This window comes from Crinia signifera, chromosome 11 (genome assembly GCF_055691185.1).
Source record: "Crinia signifera chromosome 11, ASM5569118v1, whole genome shotgun sequence".
Lineage (NCBI taxonomy): Eukaryota > Metazoa > Chordata > Amphibia > Anura > Myobatrachidae > Crinia > Crinia signifera.
In genome coordinates, this window is record NC_139227.1 from 46271603 (window position 1) to 46290204 (window position 18602).

General features: G+C 43.8%; 2 protein-coding genes across 4 annotated transcripts in view; one reads left to right on the forward strand and one right to left on the reverse strand.

The window, feature by feature from the left end:
- Window positions 1-4683: 4683 nt before the first annotated feature.
- Window positions 4684-10242, forward strand: PDCD5 (programmed cell death 5). The gene is made up of 6 exons (XM_083164439.1): window positions 4684-4846; window positions 7542-7582; window positions 8392-8453; window positions 8765-8856; window positions 9117-9188; window positions 9780-10242. Exons 1-6 carry the CDS (start codon window positions 4781-4783, stop codon window positions 9822-9824), a joined length of 378 nt encoding a protein of 125 aa, XP_083020565.1. The 5' UTR covers window positions 4684-4780; the 3' UTR covers window positions 9825-10242.
- A 1476-nt stretch (window positions 10243-11718) lies between these two features.
- The window catches only part of ANKRD27 (ankyrin repeat domain 27), a 63026-nt gene continuing 56142 nt past the window's right edge, over window positions 11719-18602 (reverse strand). For 2 of the 3 annotated variants that reach the window (XM_083164438.1, XM_083164436.1), the window contains 8 exons: window positions 17984-18181; window positions 17385-17504; window positions 17125-17286; window positions 16726-16825; window positions 15436-15505; window positions 14897-14969; window positions 13078-13561; window positions 11719-12910 (listed from right to left, as the gene is read on the reverse strand). In XM_083164438.1, the coding sequence (XP_083020564.1) occupies window positions 13118-13561; window positions 14897-14969; window positions 15436-15505; window positions 16726-16825; window positions 17125-17286; window positions 17385-17504; window positions 17984-18181 (1167 nt within the window). In that variant the 3' untranslated portion in view covers window positions 11719-12910; window positions 13078-13117. The remainder of the gene's footprint in view (window positions 12911-13077; window positions 13562-14896; window positions 14970-15435; window positions 15506-16725; window positions 16826-17124; window positions 17287-17384; window positions 17505-17983; window positions 18182-18602) is intronic. The other variant, XM_083164437.1, reaches the window with a different exon arrangement.

Genomic DNA, 18602 nt, shown 5'->3' on the forward strand with positions numbered 1-18602 from the left:
GGCCAGCTGATCTCGGTCCTCCGTGTGTCAGCGGCGGCAGAAGGAGCACTCAGTGCTGTTGGTGGATGCTGGTAGTGTGGACCAGAGTGTACGGGGGGATACGGTCAGAGATAAATGCTCCCAGTCTGCCCCTTGTGTCCTCAGCTGCCGGTACTTGAAAAACTCTCGAAAGACGCGTTTCGCCGCGCTCAGGCGGCTTTGTCAATTTAGGAATGGCAAAAGTAGAAAGTAACTATATGTTACATATTTTATTTCTATGCTAATGCATTGACATGACTTTTTAATGTAATATTGTGGTATTGCATGCATGCAATTTATTGTTGTATGTTATTTATTAGTTGTTTATAACATTTCTAAATTGTTTATTAGTATACAGGAGGCGCCCACTGGTTCTTTTATCTTGTATCTTGTTCCTACTGTGCCTACAAGTTTACATCAGCGTTATTGACTTTCTAACTCTTTTCGCTGAGGAGATATTGCAAGGTATAAGGTATACATATAAATGCGATGACCATTGTTAATCTGAGCTGGCCCTAGGCTTGGGATGCCCCTTGGCATCCCAAGCGCCCTAGGCAATTACCTAGTTTGCCTATGCCTAGGGCTGGCTCTGTATATATGTGTATCATTCATTCATACATACATATGTGTGTATCATTCATACATCATATGTATCATACATACATATATGTAGGTATCATATGTACATTTATGTGTGTATCATACATACATCACATGTATCATATGTGTGTATCATGTATACATATATGTGTGTATCATACATATTTGTATCATGTATACCTACATATACGTGTGTATCATACATACATATACGTGTGTATCACACATACATCATGTGTATCATACATACCTACAGTACATATACGTGTGTATCATACATACATATACGTGTGTATCATACATACGTCATGTGTATCATTCATACATACATATACGTGTGTATCATACATACATATACGTGTGTATCATACATACATCATGTGAATCATACATACCTACATATACGTGTGTATTATACATACATACACACATCATGTGTATCATTCATACATACATATGCATGTCTATCATACATACATCACATGTGTCATACATACATATACATGTGTATCATACATAAATACATATATATATATATATGTGTGTGTACCATATATACATCATGTGTATCATACATACATAAATATACGTGTGTATCATACATACATCATATGTATTATTCATACATACACATATGTGTGTATCATACATACATACATCCATCACGTGTATCATAAATACATATACATATGTATCATACATGCATGCATTCATACATACATATATGTGTGTATCATACATACATATACATGTGTATCATACATACATACGTACATATATGTGTGTATCATACATACATCATGTGTATCATACATACTTTTCATGTATCATACATACATATACATGTGTGTCATACATACATACATACATACATCACATGTATCATACATATATGTGTGTATCATATGAACATACATATACGTGTGTATCATACATACATACATATACGTTTGTATCATACACACATATATGTCTGTATCATACATATATGTGTGTATCATACATATATGTTTGTATAATACATACAGTCATGTGTATCGTCACAGGAATGCTCCCCAGTTCCTCCAGTCTTTCTGCCTCCAAGTAATATATGTACCACAAAGGTTTTATCTATAAAAGACATCCGAATCTCCCTCACGTGAACACAGATACAATAGGATTTTCTGAACAATGTTGGACGCTGTTGAACCCGCTCCCTTGTGTCCAGTCCAAGGAAGTCAGATCCCGAAATCGCAGCTGTCAGACAAAAATCCCCAGTGACATATGAAACATACACAACCACATTGTGGAGCAGATACACTGAGCACCTAACTAAGAACGAGATATCATACACATACAGGCTCTCATAAAGAGTCCAATTCGCAGCGGGGCCCAATGTTAGGTGTCTGCGCATGTGTATTGGTGACAATCGGCATGTGCACTAGCATTACACTCGCTAAAGCATTGGCATATAGTGGTGTGGACAGGTGGCGGGCACGGTGGGTACGCCTAGATAAAACACTGGGCGTCCACATGTGAATGCAGGCATTACAGGACATCAGCCATCTGCCCCGTCTGTGTCCAGGCGCTTTTGAATAAAATTCAGCCTAGTGTAACTCTTATTTGCGGACAGGTGGAACAATCTTCTATACACATCCATTCACATGCAAATGTGGCCGTACCCTCGGCAAAGGAGGTGGCAGTTCGCAAACCTGGTGGGCAGCGTTTAACGCTCACTAAGCAGTGATTTTATGCTGCTTAGCGAACCAATGCGAATCACCCCCATAGTATCAGTCATGGACTATACAAACGGAAGCTCAAAGGAGCCAGACCTTACTAGGTGCTACATAATCAAATACACAGAAACACTTCCCTTAGTTTTGACAAGATGGTGGTGACGTGGTTTCTGTTGGGTTGAAACTGTCTGCTGTATGGGGGCAGCCATTTTCCAAGTGTTACTTTTTTGTATTAGCAGCGCTGCAGCAGTAGCCGGGACCCGGCGCAGACAGAAGCAAAGGCGGCAGAAGGCAGTGAGTGCTGTGTTTACCCTAGTGGGGGCGCCCCCTGTATTTTCGGCAGGGGGGCGCAGAATTAATAGTTACGCCACTGGTCAGGGGGTGTCGGTGACATCCGTATCGGTGACATCCGTGTCGGCCTCGCTCAGCCTTTATCTGTGGTGGAAGGGTCAAAGTGTCTCACTTTTGCACAGAATGGGCTAATGTGCACCCCTATTGGGTTGGGTGAGTTTTAATATTTAAATTAATTTACAAGTACAAAATTAGGGCACATTTGTAATAAACATTTTAATAAATTATTTCTAACCATAAAAAAGGAAAAATATACTTTAATATGTGAAAATAGCTCATGTACTGTACATGTCATTCTTTTCCTTATTTCATGCATGCTATGCACACATGCTAACTAGATAAGCAAGCAGCTTTTGCTGAGTAAAATGGTATACAGCATGCCTATATTCTGGATGTAATTGTGACTGTACAGTTTCACAGCCAAACCGTGTAACATTATTTGTTATGCATATACAGTCACAATTACACACAAAATATAGACAAGCTGGATATCATTGTAAGCAGTATATCCTTTGTCTGGGCTTAGTCAGTTCAAGGAAAGTTGTCATCAATAAAGAGGCGTGTCCTTGTCAAAATGGGGTGTGGTTTGTCTGGAATGGTGCTTCCGTGATAGCCGACAGGTCACTGTAGGGGAGTGCCCTCCTATATGGATGGACACTGGTAATAGCAGCCCAGTGACTGCAGGGGGCACCCTCCTGTATGCTGGATACTGGTAGTAGCAGCTGGGTGACTGCAGGGGGGGCCCTCCTATATGCTGGATACTGGTAGTAACAGCTGGGTGATTCTAGGGGGCACCCGCCTATATGCTGGATACTGGTAGTAGCAGCTGGGTGACTGCAGGGGGGCCCTCCTTTATGCTGGATACTAGTACTAGCAGAAGGGTGACTGCAGGGGGAGCCCTCCTATATGCTGGATGCTGGTAGTAGCAGCTGGGTGACTGCAGGGGGTGCCCTCCTATATTGTGGAAACTGGTAATAGCAGCCCAGTAATAACAACCCAGTGACTGCAGGAGGAGCCCACCTATATGCTGGACACTGGTAGTAGCAGCTGGGTGTCTGCCGGGGGTGCCTTCCTATATGCTGGCCACTGATAGTAGCAGGGAGACTGCGGGGTAACCTCCTATTTGCTGGACACTGGTAGTAACAGTTGGATGACTGCAGGGGGTGCCCTCCTATATGCTGGACACTGGTAATAACGGCCCAGTGACTGCAGGGGATGCCCTCTTATATGCTGGACACTGGTAGTAGCAGCCGAACGACTGCAGGGGGTGCCCTCCAATATGCTGGACACTGGTAATAATGGCCCAGTGACTGCAGGGGGAGCTGTCTTATATACTGGACACTGGTAGTAGCCGGCGGGTGACTGCAGGGGGGAGCCTCCTGTAGGGCTCAGAGCTACTGCCTGTGGGGGTATGGGTCACATTGGGTCGACCCATATTAGGTTGACATGCATTGTGTTTACCCACAAAGGTCGACATGGATTAGATCAACACATGAAATAGGTTGACGTGGCTAAGATGGACAGGGTTGGAAGGTCGACACAAGCATTAGGTTGACAAAGAGTCAACAGTCAAAAGGTTGACATGAGTTTTTCACTTTTTTTGTCCTGAATGTCGACATAGTTGACATTATTCTCCTGCCATGCCACAGTAGATGGTAGGGCATGAATACCTTCCTGTCGACTCATAAAAACATGTTAACATCTCATGTCGACCTTTTGACTGTCAACCTAATGCTTGTGTCGACCTTCCAACCTTGTCGACCTTAGCTATGTCAACCTGTCATGTTGACCTCCAGTGGTCGACCCAATGCATATCGACCTAAATAGGTTCGACCTCATGTCCGTATCCCGTCTGGGGGTCATTACTGGCACCGTAATAGCAGAAGCTCAATAATGGAACTGTGCGACTCACTGGCCTGTAGGCGTCTTACTGGGCTCTATGGTAACAGGATCAGCGATCGATTAGTGATAGCTGCGTGTCTGCAGCCCGGGTGACGTGACGTGGTGACGCAACACGCAGGTGGCGGCGTGTGGGAGGCTCCAGCAGCATCAGTGTGGCCAGTGTGTGATTCGGGTGTCAAACGGTTCGGGTGGAAATGGCGGACCCGGAGTTGGAGGCTATCAGGCAGCAGCGGATGGCGGAGCTGCAGGGCAGACAAGGGGTGAGCTCAAGTGTACCCGATATATACCCGCTGTGACACCCCCCCATACATACATACATATATATACCCCGGCTGTGACCCCCCCCCTACATATGTATACCAACTGTGACCCCCCCCCCCTATGTATATACCCACTGTGAACCCCCCCTACGTGTGTGTGTGTGTGTGTGTGTGTGTGTGTGTGTGTGTGTGTGTGTGTGTGTGTAGGGGGTGTCACAGCAGATTTATATATATGTAGGAGGTGTCACAGTGGGAATATATTATATATAGGGGGTGTCACAGCAGGTATATATATGTAGGGGATGTCACAGCGGATATATATATATATATATATATATATATATATATATATATATATATATATATATTTTTTGGTACTTATGTAGTATCTGGGCTGCCGATTTTTTGATTGTATGCCTTAAGTTAAGGCATACAATCAGATGCGATGCGATACGATATCGCATCGCATACGATGCGATGCGATGCGATGACCCGATTTTTCCATAGGATTCAATGTTAAAATGGACTGAGTCCATTTTAACATGGAATTCAATGGGAAAAAGGGGTCCTTTTCATACCCCTACTATCCAAGTGGGCATGGAGTTGGATATAAACCTGTGGCGAGCGTAGCGAGCCACCGAGCCCGAAGCGTGGCGAGCGAAGCGAGCCCCGCGAGGGGACGGTATTCTGTGTCCCCTCGCGGGGCTCGCTACGCTCGCCACGCTTCGGGCTCGGTGGCTCGCTACGCTCGCCACAGGTTTATATCCAACTCCATGCCCACTTGGATAGTAGGGGTATGAAAAGGACCCCTTTTCCCATTGAATTCCATGTTAAAATGGACTCAGTCCATTTTAACATTGAATCCTATGGAAAAATCGGGTCCATCGCATCGCATCGCATCGCATGCGATATGGTCGGGTGCGATGCGATGCGATGGACCCGATTTCAAAATCGGCAGCCCAGTTACTACATAAGTACCTATTTTTTTTAGATCGCACTACATTCGATAAGCAAGCAAATATATATATATCCACTGTGACACCCCATATATATATATATATATATATATATATATATATATATATAACCACTGTGATACCCCCCCTATGTGTATACCCTACCCACTGTGACAGCCCCCTACATATATACCAACTGTGACATATATATATATATATACACCCACTGTGAGTCCCCCTTACATATATATATATATATATATATGCTGTGACACCCTCCTACATCTATACCCATTGTGACACCACCCTATATATATATCCGCTGTGACACCCCCTATATATACCCGCTGTGACACCCCCTATATATACCCGCTGTGACACCCCCTATATATACACCCGCTGTGACACCCCCTATATATACACCCGCTGTGACACCCCCTATATATACCCGCTGTGACACCCCCTATATATATAACAACTGTGACAACCCCCTACATATATACACCCATTGTAACACCCCCTATATATACACCCGCTGTGACACCCCCTATATATACACCCGCTGTGACACCCCTATATATACACCCGCTGTGACACCCCCTATATATACACCCGCTGTGACACCCCCTATGACACCCCCTATATATACACCCGCTGTGACACCCCCTATATATACACCCGCTGTGACACCCCCTATATATACACCCGCTGTGACACCCCCTATATATACACACACCTGCTGTGACACCCCCTACATATATATACCTCTAGATATATCCGCTATATATATATATATATATATATATAATGTAAAACTGTATGCTGGATATATAGGGGGTGTCACATGTATAAGCACACGCTGTATACTGGTTATATAGGGGGCATCACCTGTATATTTGTTATATAGGGGGTGTCACATGTATATGTACACTGGTTATATAGGGGGGCGTCACCTGTATATGCACATGCTGTATACCTGTCATATAGGGGTGTGTGACATATATATGCACATGCTGTATACCTGTCATATAGGGGTGTGTGACATATATATGCACATGCTGTATACCTGTCATATAGGGGTGTGTGACATATATATGCGTTGTGTATACTGGTTATATAGGGGGCGTGACATATAAATGCACAATGTGTATACTGGTTATATAGGGGCATCAACTGTATATGGACATGCTGTATACCGGATATATAAAGGGGGCGTCACCTGTATATGCACACACTGTATACCAGTTATATAGGGGGTGTCACGTGTATATGCACATGCTGTATACTGGTTATATAGGGGGCGTTATCTGTATATGAACATGCTGTCTAATAGTTATATAGGGGGTCTCACCTATATATGCACACACTGTATACTGGTTATATAGGTGGTGTCATGTGTATATGCATACTCTGTATACTGGTTATATAGGGGGCGTCACATGTATATGTACACGCTGTATACTTGCATACACCCTTGGTGTGGTCAGAACGGAATACTGTGCACATTGTGCGGTCACATTTCCTTTAGCCCCTGTGGTTCCCAACTCCAGTGCCCAAGTACCGCTAGAAGGGCAGATATATGTTGCTGGCTCAGTTATTATCCCACCTGTTTCCGCAAACCTGACCTGTTGGACACTTGAAGAATGGTCAATAACATGCCCTGAGGCCACAGAGCAGAACTATATGTAATCACATGCAATATATTACAGAGTTGTTATGCATCTCTTTTCCTGTTGTAGGATGGCGGGAGCGAGCAGGGACAGCAGGAAGCTAAGCAGAGGTACAGTATTGCGTATGCTGATATTACATAGTCAGTATGTGTGCTCCTGTATCTCCTTTTATTCATTCGTAGTGTTCACTCTAGGAGTGACAGCGGGCAGGGCGCTGGGGGGCGGACCGGGCACACCGACGTCACAGCTGGGGGCGTGCCCGGGCCGCCAATGTCATGAAGGGGGCGTGCCCGGGCCGCCGACGTCATGAAGGGGGCCTGCCCGAGCCGCCGACGTCATGAAGGGGGCCTGCCCGAGCCGCCGCCGTCATGTAAGAGGCGTGCTTGGGCCGTCATTGTCATTAAAGGTGGGCGGGCCCGGCTGCCACTGTCATCAAAGGGGGCGGGCCCGGCCCCTCCGAAGCTACCGTGCTGCCGTGAGGCTGTTTTAGCGGGGCCCTGCGAGAGGGGCAGGGCGCATTTTGCCCTTTAAAAATCGGGCAGGGCGCAGCGCCCCGCTAAAACAGCCTAGCGGGAACACTAGATTCGTACATAGGAGACAATAGTGTCAGGAAAGGGTAGTGCTGAGACCAGTCTGTGTAGCCATAGGGCAACCTTCATCTTCGATGTTCCTCGTTTTTGCGCGTGGCCTGCAAATGTGTACTGCTCGCAACTGCAGTTCAGTTTGGGATGGTTTCATTGGGCACCTCTTATTGCTGCACTTCAGCGTCACTTGCTTACATAAGCAGCTCCGTAGCCTAGACATTTGCATAGGAACATGAATCGAGCCCTGACTTCATAACATAACCCTTATCTTAACTATGGAGTATTTAATAATCCTTTGGTATATTTAGGCATTGAATGCTTCTCTCTAATTACAGGGAGGAGGACATGAGAAACAGCATCTTATCTCAGGTTCTGGGGCAGGCGGCCCGTGCTAGGTGTGAGTATCCCCTTATCCTGGGTGTGTTGTATGCCAGCCATTGGCGGGTGTGTCTGGCTAACCACATTACCCAACATCCTCTGAGAACTATCCTACAGGTAGCTGCGTACAACAGGTAACATCGATCATCAGAGGTTTCCTTTCACTTTGTACTAGAAAGGTCACATAATCTGGTGGCTATGGGCAGAACCGCCTCTTACTGTATATACCATTACCTATAGGACAGGTTTGCCCATTGTCCCATCTCTGTATTGTTACGGTTTAGGAAACGGTCGTCCTGCTTATCCTTATAATCACTTTCTGTTAAACAGTGAATAATCTGGCCCTTGTGAAGCCTGAAAAAGCCAAAGCTGTGGAAAACTACCTTATACAGATGGCACGATTTGGACAACTAGGTGGCAAGGTCAGTGTCTGCTCTTAATCACTATGTATTAGTCAACCCACCACCCCCTACGTATATGTATGCTTGGCAGTAGTACACATGGATCCGGTCTGTCTGTCACGTGTCAGAGTCTGATGGCAGGAATCAGCCGCTGCTGTGCCAATTAATAATGTCAGTATAGTTGGTCATATCACCACGGCTTAAAATACAATACAAGCACTCAGCAGACAGCGCATGGAGAATCCTTAGAAATGGTAAACGTGTTTCATCGTTCTCCACAGATATCTGAACAGGGTCTCATAGAAATCCTGGAGAAAGTGAGTCAGCAGATGGAGAAGAAGACGACGGTTAAGGTTAGATATGTGGCATTACGTTCCCTGTTCTAGGATTTCTGATGATACCTTACCTGTGCTTACAGTGATGCACTCGTGTGTACTGATTCGGGTTAAGATGGCTACCTCCGCTGTGTCAAGTATTCTATTATTATTTGGAATTTTCCTTGGTGTTACAGAACCTTCTTAGATACAATGGGGCAGATGTATTAAGCCTTAACAAGAGATAAATTCAAGTGTGATAAGGAGAGATAAACGTTCAGCGAATCAGATCCTTACTGACTTTTTTCAAACACAGCCTGTAACATGGCAGTTAGCAGGTGATTGGCTGGACGTTTATCTCTCCTTAGCACACTTGCATTTATCTCTTGTTAAGGCTTAATACATCTGCCCCAATATGACTAGAGACCTATATCTACATTAGTAAGGATTGTTTCTGTAATGCTGAGGTCATGTGATCATACTGAGCCAATGTGTTGACAGCTGCCAGCTTAATGATGTCACACAATGTATTCAGTCCACTCTGAATACTACTCCCAGCTGCCCCAGGGATGGATATTGTTATGTTGCCATGTTACGTGTGATAACTGACAATGATATTGCTATTTCCAGTTTAACAGGAGAAAAGTGATGGATTCGGATGAAGAGGACGACTGACGAAGCGATAAAGCGACGCTGCCTTAGGTCACGTTTGCTGCAGTGCATGCATTTACCCAGAGAGGCACTGAATTAAGTTATACACTTACCTTAAGAAGACATGATTTGCTTTTATGTGAAGTTCATTTGTTACTTAAACGAGCAGCCAGTACGCTTCTGGTTCATGAGTTACTGGCTGGTTGTTGGCCTGAGCAGGATCTTGCGTCCAGACAACAAATATTGTTGCATTTCAGATGGAGCTCGTTCCCCCGATGCTCAGCAGCAATAGACCCCCTCCTCTTTATAGTGAATAATCTGACTTTCCCATGTAATAACCTCTCACAGCCATGAAACTTTTGTACAAGAAGTGTAACTGTGCACAAAGCTGTGAGAATTGTGCTCATTATGTATTGAATAATAAAATGTCTTTTGTGCTGTGTTGGGGTCCATGTGACGCTTTCCTCCATTGCTTCCTCTATGGACCACCGCAAGACATTAAGGTGTGTTTTTGGAAGAATGAGATGTTGTTCATAGCAACCAATCAGCACAGACTTTACTGGAAAGAGAGAGCATCTGAATGCATTACTGCTATACTACTCTCCCCCGGCTTCCGAAAGGTGAAACATAAGCCAAAGATCGCTACTGGTCTACTAAGAAACAATCGATCAGTGCCTGCTTCAACATCGGTCTCATGTCATTCATCTACTCGCATAAATGAATGTGATCAGGACTTTGTTCCTATTCCTGTTTTGTGTCTAGCAAAGTATTCCTATGATACGAATGCATTTGCTGTTAGAATAGAAGGAACAGATCATCCACTGAGCTGCTGATTATTACAGCTCAAATCAGTCTGTGCATTAAACCACATCTGACTTCTAAGTCACTGTAAACCTAATTATTACAGTAACATGTATGCAGAGTGATAGAAGGGGAGTCTTCCAGAATGACCATGCCTCCAACTTGCGCATGTGTGACAATTGTGGACTGCATTTGAAAACCCCACCCCTGAATAGCCAAGAATAATCTCCTACTCTGCGGAGCATTGACGCTGGTGCAGGAGTCTGGGGCAGCAGATGAAGAACTTAGTAACAGACCCAGGACATTAATGTACACATTGGTCTTTTTATACACTGGATACTGTATGGTATAGGGTTTATCACATCTATAGTAGTGGTCAGGAAAAGGTTAAACATACCATAATACACAAATATAGAAACAGTGCTGCACTTTCTGAGCACACATTCTCTCACCTCATGGTAAGACATGGACCTGTCTGGCAGCTGCTCTCTGGTCCAGTGCACAGATTGCGGACTCAGCAGCTTCTTCTACCAAGTTTGTTGTGTGTGTGTGTATATAGATCTACCACTGGGCATGTGCAGCATCTCCACTCTGTCCTTTACACTGCATGATGTGGCAGTAGCTCTAGTAATACTCTTGCTCTTGACATTAAATTGAGCCACTGAATTTATTTTTCATTTGAATGCTGCATCCTAAATGGCCCAGAGTGTGCAGGCCACTCTATACATGCTGTCCATCTGAATGCAAACTACATTTGTTAGCATATAATGGCAAGATGGACAAGAGGGTGGATAGGGCAGCATAACATGGAATGAACCAATGGTGGACTGCTCAGTGTATGATGGACATCGGATTAATATACCATGCAGATTGGCCTGTCCAACCACAGTAGTCCGGTATTCTCTGTCTCTCATGACTCCTCCTACAGAGGAAGACATTCCTCCAACCAATGGACATGTCTCTGCCTTTACTGTAAGCTTGAGGCAGAATCCTAGTTCTGCCAGACCCTGTCACACCCAAAGCTCAGAGTAACACAGTCACGCACCTTATACAGTCCCTTTATTATGCTGAACAGTAAGTAATTCACACATCCGAAAAATTTAGAAGACAGAAAAACTTAGAAAAATACTTGGATTTATTTGGTGCAGTAAAATACGGCCAATTCCCAACAGTCTAGTTGCAGAAAGTAAGTTTTGCTAATAGAATGTCCCTAATGAGAAATAGCCACGGGGACAAGTCAATTTTACGCAAATATTCTTTCCAGGCGACTTTAATTTACTGGCTTGTACATACTTATTTACAATTTATTACTATATACACAGCAATTACTTTCAAGATATTATTCAAATCAGGAGCTCCCCAGAGGGGTACAGATAATGAGGTCGTCAGTGTCTAGGTGAACATCAAAACGTCGACATTTGGAAAGAGGTTGACCCAGAAAAGTTTGACATGAGATTTTCTTTTTTCAATGCCAAGGTCGACACCGAACATCTGTACCACATCCCCCTGCCATTCACGCCCGTTCCCAATTGTAATTCACCTAGATGGTATTGTATGAAAAAATAAAACAATAAAAATATCACAAAAAAACTAGTGTCACCTTTTTAAGTGTCAACCATTGCCAAGTCTACCTTTTCTCTATCGTCCATTACCCTCCAGAGTACTTCATTATCTCAGGGTAACAAAAAACAAAGCTTTGTGTGCCAGGAAGACCCAACAGAAAACCCAACATGAGGAGACCACGTAAAAAAGTGGTAGGGTGGTATAAACAAGCCAGTACATTAAGATCATCCGCTGGCGGACAACCTTCAAAGTGTTAGGTAAACCATAGAAAGCTAGGAAAAAAAATATATATTCAGCACACTGTAGATTTCCATATCAGCTACGCGTTTATAGGCATGAGAAAATATACCTGTGCAACATTGAGGAGGACACGGAACTGGGGAGTGCAAATGTGGATTATTAAGCAAGATTACTATCAGATCTGTATTACATATTCCTAGCACAGCAATAATATAAAGTATCAGAACTATTCTGTGCTCTAAACATAATCCTTCTATGTATAAACTCACAAAGCCCTTAAGTGTGAACAGTCGTGGGCGTGAGGTTGTGTAAATGTGCAAATTTAGTGTACAAGATTGGTTACCCCGTAAAACAACGTTTGGCATCTAGAATCCACCGGGACAGACATTGGTTACATAGATTACTAGTTGTACACCAGTAATTTCCTGACCCCCCACTGTTATCTAATCCGGACATGGACGGGACATGATCAAACCACAGCAGCACAGTTAATGTGTCAGCTAAACCTAGGGTTACCACCTAGCTCCTTTAATTCCGGACACATATTAATTACACAGGTTCTGTGGCTGGCTGACTTCAAGACTCCACTTCACCTGATTTTAAACTGCCACAGAACCTGTATAATTAACATGTGTCCGGAATTAAAGGGACTAGGTGGTAACCCTAGCTAAACCCTAGGGGCATAGTGTTCAAGCAGGTGGAGAAAGGATCAGCTAAGCACCAATACCACTGTGGTCCTCCTGCTCAGAGCCATCACCGCAGACTGGACTAGAAGAGTCAGCCAAGGACCACGGCGACTCTAGAGCCAAAGTACAAGCCACGCAGCAACATTCTGGCTCTCCAGAACACTCCAGGTCATCCAGTTTCTGGAGGTTATTTCTGGAGTTCATTTCAGACAGTTCCTGGTTGCAGAGGTCTTTCTCCAAATCGTCACAGGTTTCGGACAGCGGAGAGCTGGTGTCTGTCCCATTTAGCGTGTCGCTGAGAGTGTCCTCACTGTCCACAACACAAGCTACATTTAGGCTGTGCCTTCTTGCTGTAAACGTCGTCTGTAGCACAGTGTCCAACTTATCAGCCTTAGAGCAATCCTTAAATTCAACAGCGCTTCTGGCACCATCGAAGGTGACATTCCCATCTTCCAATATATTAATAGAGAGCTGCAAGTGCAGATAAACACACATTAGACATACATTGATGTTGCTGGTTGTGAGCCCAGGTGTCCTGATTCGATAAGTGATAAAGGAATTGTGGTGTCCACTATAGAACTTCAGTTATACTCTGGGCTACTGGGGACCCTGCTCTTTTCATTATATAACTCCAGATAAACTGTGTGATTCTGGAGACCCTGCTTCCTACACTATATAATTCCAGATTAGGGATGTCAATCCCAGGGCATATTTTTCTATCCCGAATTTCAGGATTGACAAATGCTCAATCCAGGGTTGGCCTCCCTAATTTAAAAAAAATAGCCCATCCCAGGATAGGCCGCCGTACTCCAGATGAACTCTGCTGCGGACCCTGCTCCTTCCACTGTATAACTCCAGATAAACTCTGTGCTGCTGGGGACCCTGCTCCTTCCACTGTATAACTCCAGATAAACTATGTGCTGCTGCGGACCCTGCTCCTTCCACTGTATAACTCCAGATAAACTATGTGCTGCTGGGGACCCTGCCACAAGTGATAAAGGGATTGTAGGAAAGAGAAAGCAAATGAGGTTCATACTGAATGGTGTATTTGGAGGCTCATTCAGTGAAGTTCTAGCAGAAAATTGATCTACTGAGATGGGACTGAGCATTTAAGGAAGTCTGCTTGACCACAAGTTTATGTGGAATGCTACAAGCGACAATATTAGCTATGTGATTACATTGTTGCACCAGCAAACACAGGGGATCCTTATCCTGTACTAGAAAGCCCAATATCCTAGTCTCCATGACCCATGTACTGCATTTCTTTCAATGAGTTTAAAAAAAAAACACTTCTGACATTGAATGGTAGAACATGGGCTGCAAAGAGAGTCAACAGCACTCGACAGCTACCAAATGATGCCCCAAATATTCCTATTCATTACGCAGATCACCATATCAAAGGAAATAATCAACACAATGAAGCAGAATATTTAACAACTAAATTATGAGCAGAGAAGTAAATCCAAACATAAAACTATTAACTAAGAACATATAGAGTAAATGTAATAAGGGTGTGAGAATCAGAAAGTGAGAGATTTCCCATTTTTTTTTAAAGCAGCAATCATTTACACCAAAAACCAGATTGATTTTGCCATGTAAATGATTGCCGCTTTAAAAATAAAATAAAAAAAAAAGTGAAAACTTTTCCAACATCTCCCACTTTCGGATTCTCACACACTATCACATTTGGCCCTTAGTGCGGTTTAAAGGAAACTATGCAGCAAATACAGAAATAAAAATGCACCATTTTCTATCCAAGTCCCCAAGTGCCGACTGGAACTGAAGTTATAATAAACTGTCTCTCACCTGATTTATTAGATTCTCATCAAAATTTGGCATACTTTTATCTCTTCGGATTGATCTTTTCTCATTTGTGGCTCTATATAAAGAAAAATAAAATAATAAACAACAACAATGCCATTTTAATAAGACTATTGATTAAACAGACATGTCCTGGAAAACAAACACACTGCATGGTCACAGTAATACATGTGAGGGACAGACCCTGCTCCTCCCACTATATAAAAAATAATTATACTCTGTGCTGCGGGGAGTGCCTTCCACTATATGACTCCAGATATACTCTGTGCTGCTGGTAAACCTGCTCCTCCCTCTAAATAACTCCAGATATACTCTGAGCAACTTTTACCAAACTCATTTTACCAGATCTACAAAAAATAAAATACATTTGGTAAAAGACTAGCGTTACTAGAACTATCGTAGATAAGGTGAATTTATTTTGTGAGGGGGAAGTCTAATCTGCTGTTGGTGGACTCCTGGTCCTATACCAAAGTCACACAAGTACATATTGCCATCATAGCTATGATAAATAATACTGAACTTACTTAGTGTATGTAACGTCCCCTCTTCCAGGAGTCCGACCTGTCACTGACCCTATTGGGCTGGAGTTGGCTGCTGAACAGAAAAAAACAAAAACAAAACAACACAATTCCAATATATATGTTAAATAGAAGAGGTTACAAGTGAAGGCAGCTTGTGCATAGCCGTAAATTAGGTCTTTTGTTCTGATCATGATCATAGAGAACAAAAACAGACCTAAGATTACGGATAAGTCAGTTTAGCACGTAGCTCATTTAGGGCAACAGTGGCAGCCAAGGCCCCTTGCTGCGCCCCAAGGAGGCACTCATTGATCTGATGGCATGTGCCATCAAGAATTCTCTATTCCAATGCAAGACTGTATGACAAAATTATCCCACCTAGTCAACAACTCTCATGAATATCACAAAGGACCACCGATCTCCACCCTACTCATTCAACAAGTTCTATAACCAGAAGACCTCAAGCCCCAGGACTGGAGAAAAACTCATATTTCCAAGACCTACCACAGTCAGGACAGAACTTCATCATATTTAGATGGATCCTGGAGACCACTTTAGTCTAGAGAAAAGCCCTGTGTTCAGAAAAGATGCGGTATGGGGACATACAGGAGAAAGTGCCTAAATCAAAAAAAGATCCAGTCAGAGAAAGGCGTAAGGTTCACTCAAAAGGATGCGATAAGGCTAATGACACCAGGCTGACTTCCGAAAGAGGAAACATATGGAGGCTGCTCCTTTATAACCCTCTGGAAGACAGTCTGACTTTATGATACTTGTACCAGTTTTCTCTGAAAGGAAATGAGAGAGGCAAAGACGTGGAATTCCAAAAAGCAAGATCTGAAATAACCAATCAGATAGTCCTGAAAATACCAGTAGATGGGGCAACTGGAAGAAAGAGTCAGGGAACCCTGAATTGTCGCATTAGGAGATACACACTCTAAGCTGTGCATTCAAACAAGTCTGTTTCTGAAATCTGTGCCCTGCTGGGTCTATCCCTGGTACAGTAAGTGATGCTATTGTGAGGTGGAAATGTCTGGGAGCACACAGCTCATCCGCAAACCAGCATACCACTGATGGGTAGGACGTTGGGTTTTAGGGTCATAATGTGGTAGTGCTGAAATGTTAGCATGTTAAAAAGGCCATAATCTTGTTCTGGTTACTTATCTGATCCTGGGTTATGACGAAATGAAAGCAAACCAAGATAGATATGTAATGCACCCAACAGATGCAAGTATACCTTGGTATACATACACAAATAATGTGTAAAGCACAAACATTGGAGCTAGAATTCCATCTTACATTTCTTTCTGATGCGGCCTGGAAGCTCCTCTGATGTCACAGACCCGTCATCTGATGTCATGTTGGAGGCGGAGAGCAGGCACTGTCTGATTCTACTGTTCTGGAAACACAATCAACTCCATAAATCAATCATTGTTGAATTTGGAACTTACCACTAATAAGCTTTCAGCTAATTGGATAATTACTTATTTTTAACAAGCAAGTGTTATCATGCTGTGGGGACTGTGGGTAAGTCCTGTTCTACGGTCATAATCCTTAATGCAGCTCAGGCCAAGTTACAGGTTTTACAGACTGTATGTAGGCTGGTGGGATCTATAAACTAGGTTACCTGTAACCAACAACCGATTACCTAGTTATATTATTGCTAGTCTAGGCACTCTTAGACCGGGCAACACGTACTTCCTTTGCAAAGTCTAGCGGGGAGTACTGCCGCTTGTTCCTCACGTCCGCCAAAGCCCCGTACATCAGAAGCAGCTTCACTAAGGCCTCGTGGTTCCTGCGGACGGACTCGTGTAGTGCGGTGTTTCCCTTTATATTACAGAGGTTGGCAGATGCTCCGTGCTAGGATTGGAGGAGAAAGGACTGAAATCATTACATCCTGAACAGCGATGGTGGAAACTTACACAGGTCTTGGCAGGAAGTGTTCAGCATCGACGTACCTCCAGTAAGTGCGACGCTATTTCCAGGTGGCCTCCCAAAGATGCGTATATCAGCGGCGTATTCCCGTTCATGTCTTTCTTATTCTTCCCCATGCTACACTCCATCAATATCTTCACGACCTGTAAAAAACAAAAGGGTCATCTTGTCAGTATGCTTTGGGGTCTCTGTGTGCCCCGGTTATCTACAGACATTGTAAGAGGCCATTTTGGGGACTAGACCCGTAGTGATCAAAGAACTAACTGCAAAGCATACGGTACAGATTTACTAAGCGCGGTGAAGTGATAAAGTGGCTAATGATAACGCAGCAGATCAGCTACAAACTGTCATTTTTCAAACCCAGCCTGTACAGTTAGGGGCTGATTTGCCAGTGTTAAACCACCAGCCACTTAATCACTTCATCGGGCATAAAAAATCTGCCCCTTGGCAATCTCATCTACATCTGAATACCAGCTTGCGTGTGGAAGGTGAAAAATTGTGAAAAACTCATTGCCGACCTAATATATGACTGTCCACTATAGATTTCCCCCCTCATGACTTAAGTGTGACCAGGTTGGCACTTTAAGCGTTGAGGCGCCTCTAGAGCAGACGGGGAGCTCACCTCTAGGTGCCCCTTGAGGCATGCGAGGTGCAGAGGTAACGCACGGTTCCCGTTCTTCGCATCCACGTGAGCTCCGTGCTTCAGGAGCAGAGACACGAGAACAGAATGACCTTGCAGGGCCGCGATGTGGAGCGGCGTGAATCCATCCGGACTGGTCACATTCACGCCGAGGCCATTGGCTGGGATCCTGCTGAGCTTCTGTGCAAGGCAAAAAGGAAAAAAAAATACACAACAATCAGCTTTCATGTAAGCGCCAGAGTGAGTCTAGGTCCTCTGCAATCTATTATACGCCACCAGGTTATATGGTGTTAAAGCCAAAGTGTATTGTGGAACCATCAGCTCTAGCAATATATGTAACCTTCTAGATCAGTGGTTCTCTGTCCTCAGTAATCCCCCACAGGCCATGTTTTCCAGATCACATGAACTGTGGAAAACATGACCCACGTGGACGGAGTTCGAGAACCTGTGATTTAGGTGAATCCAGTTAGTAATGTCATTGTTCCATTCTACAATGAATCCCATTGTAGATGAATGAAGAATCTGTCCCATGTATCAGTATGTTGGAGACAGTAAGGCAAATAAACCAGAGATAATAACAAGCGTCACGATATCTCAACTA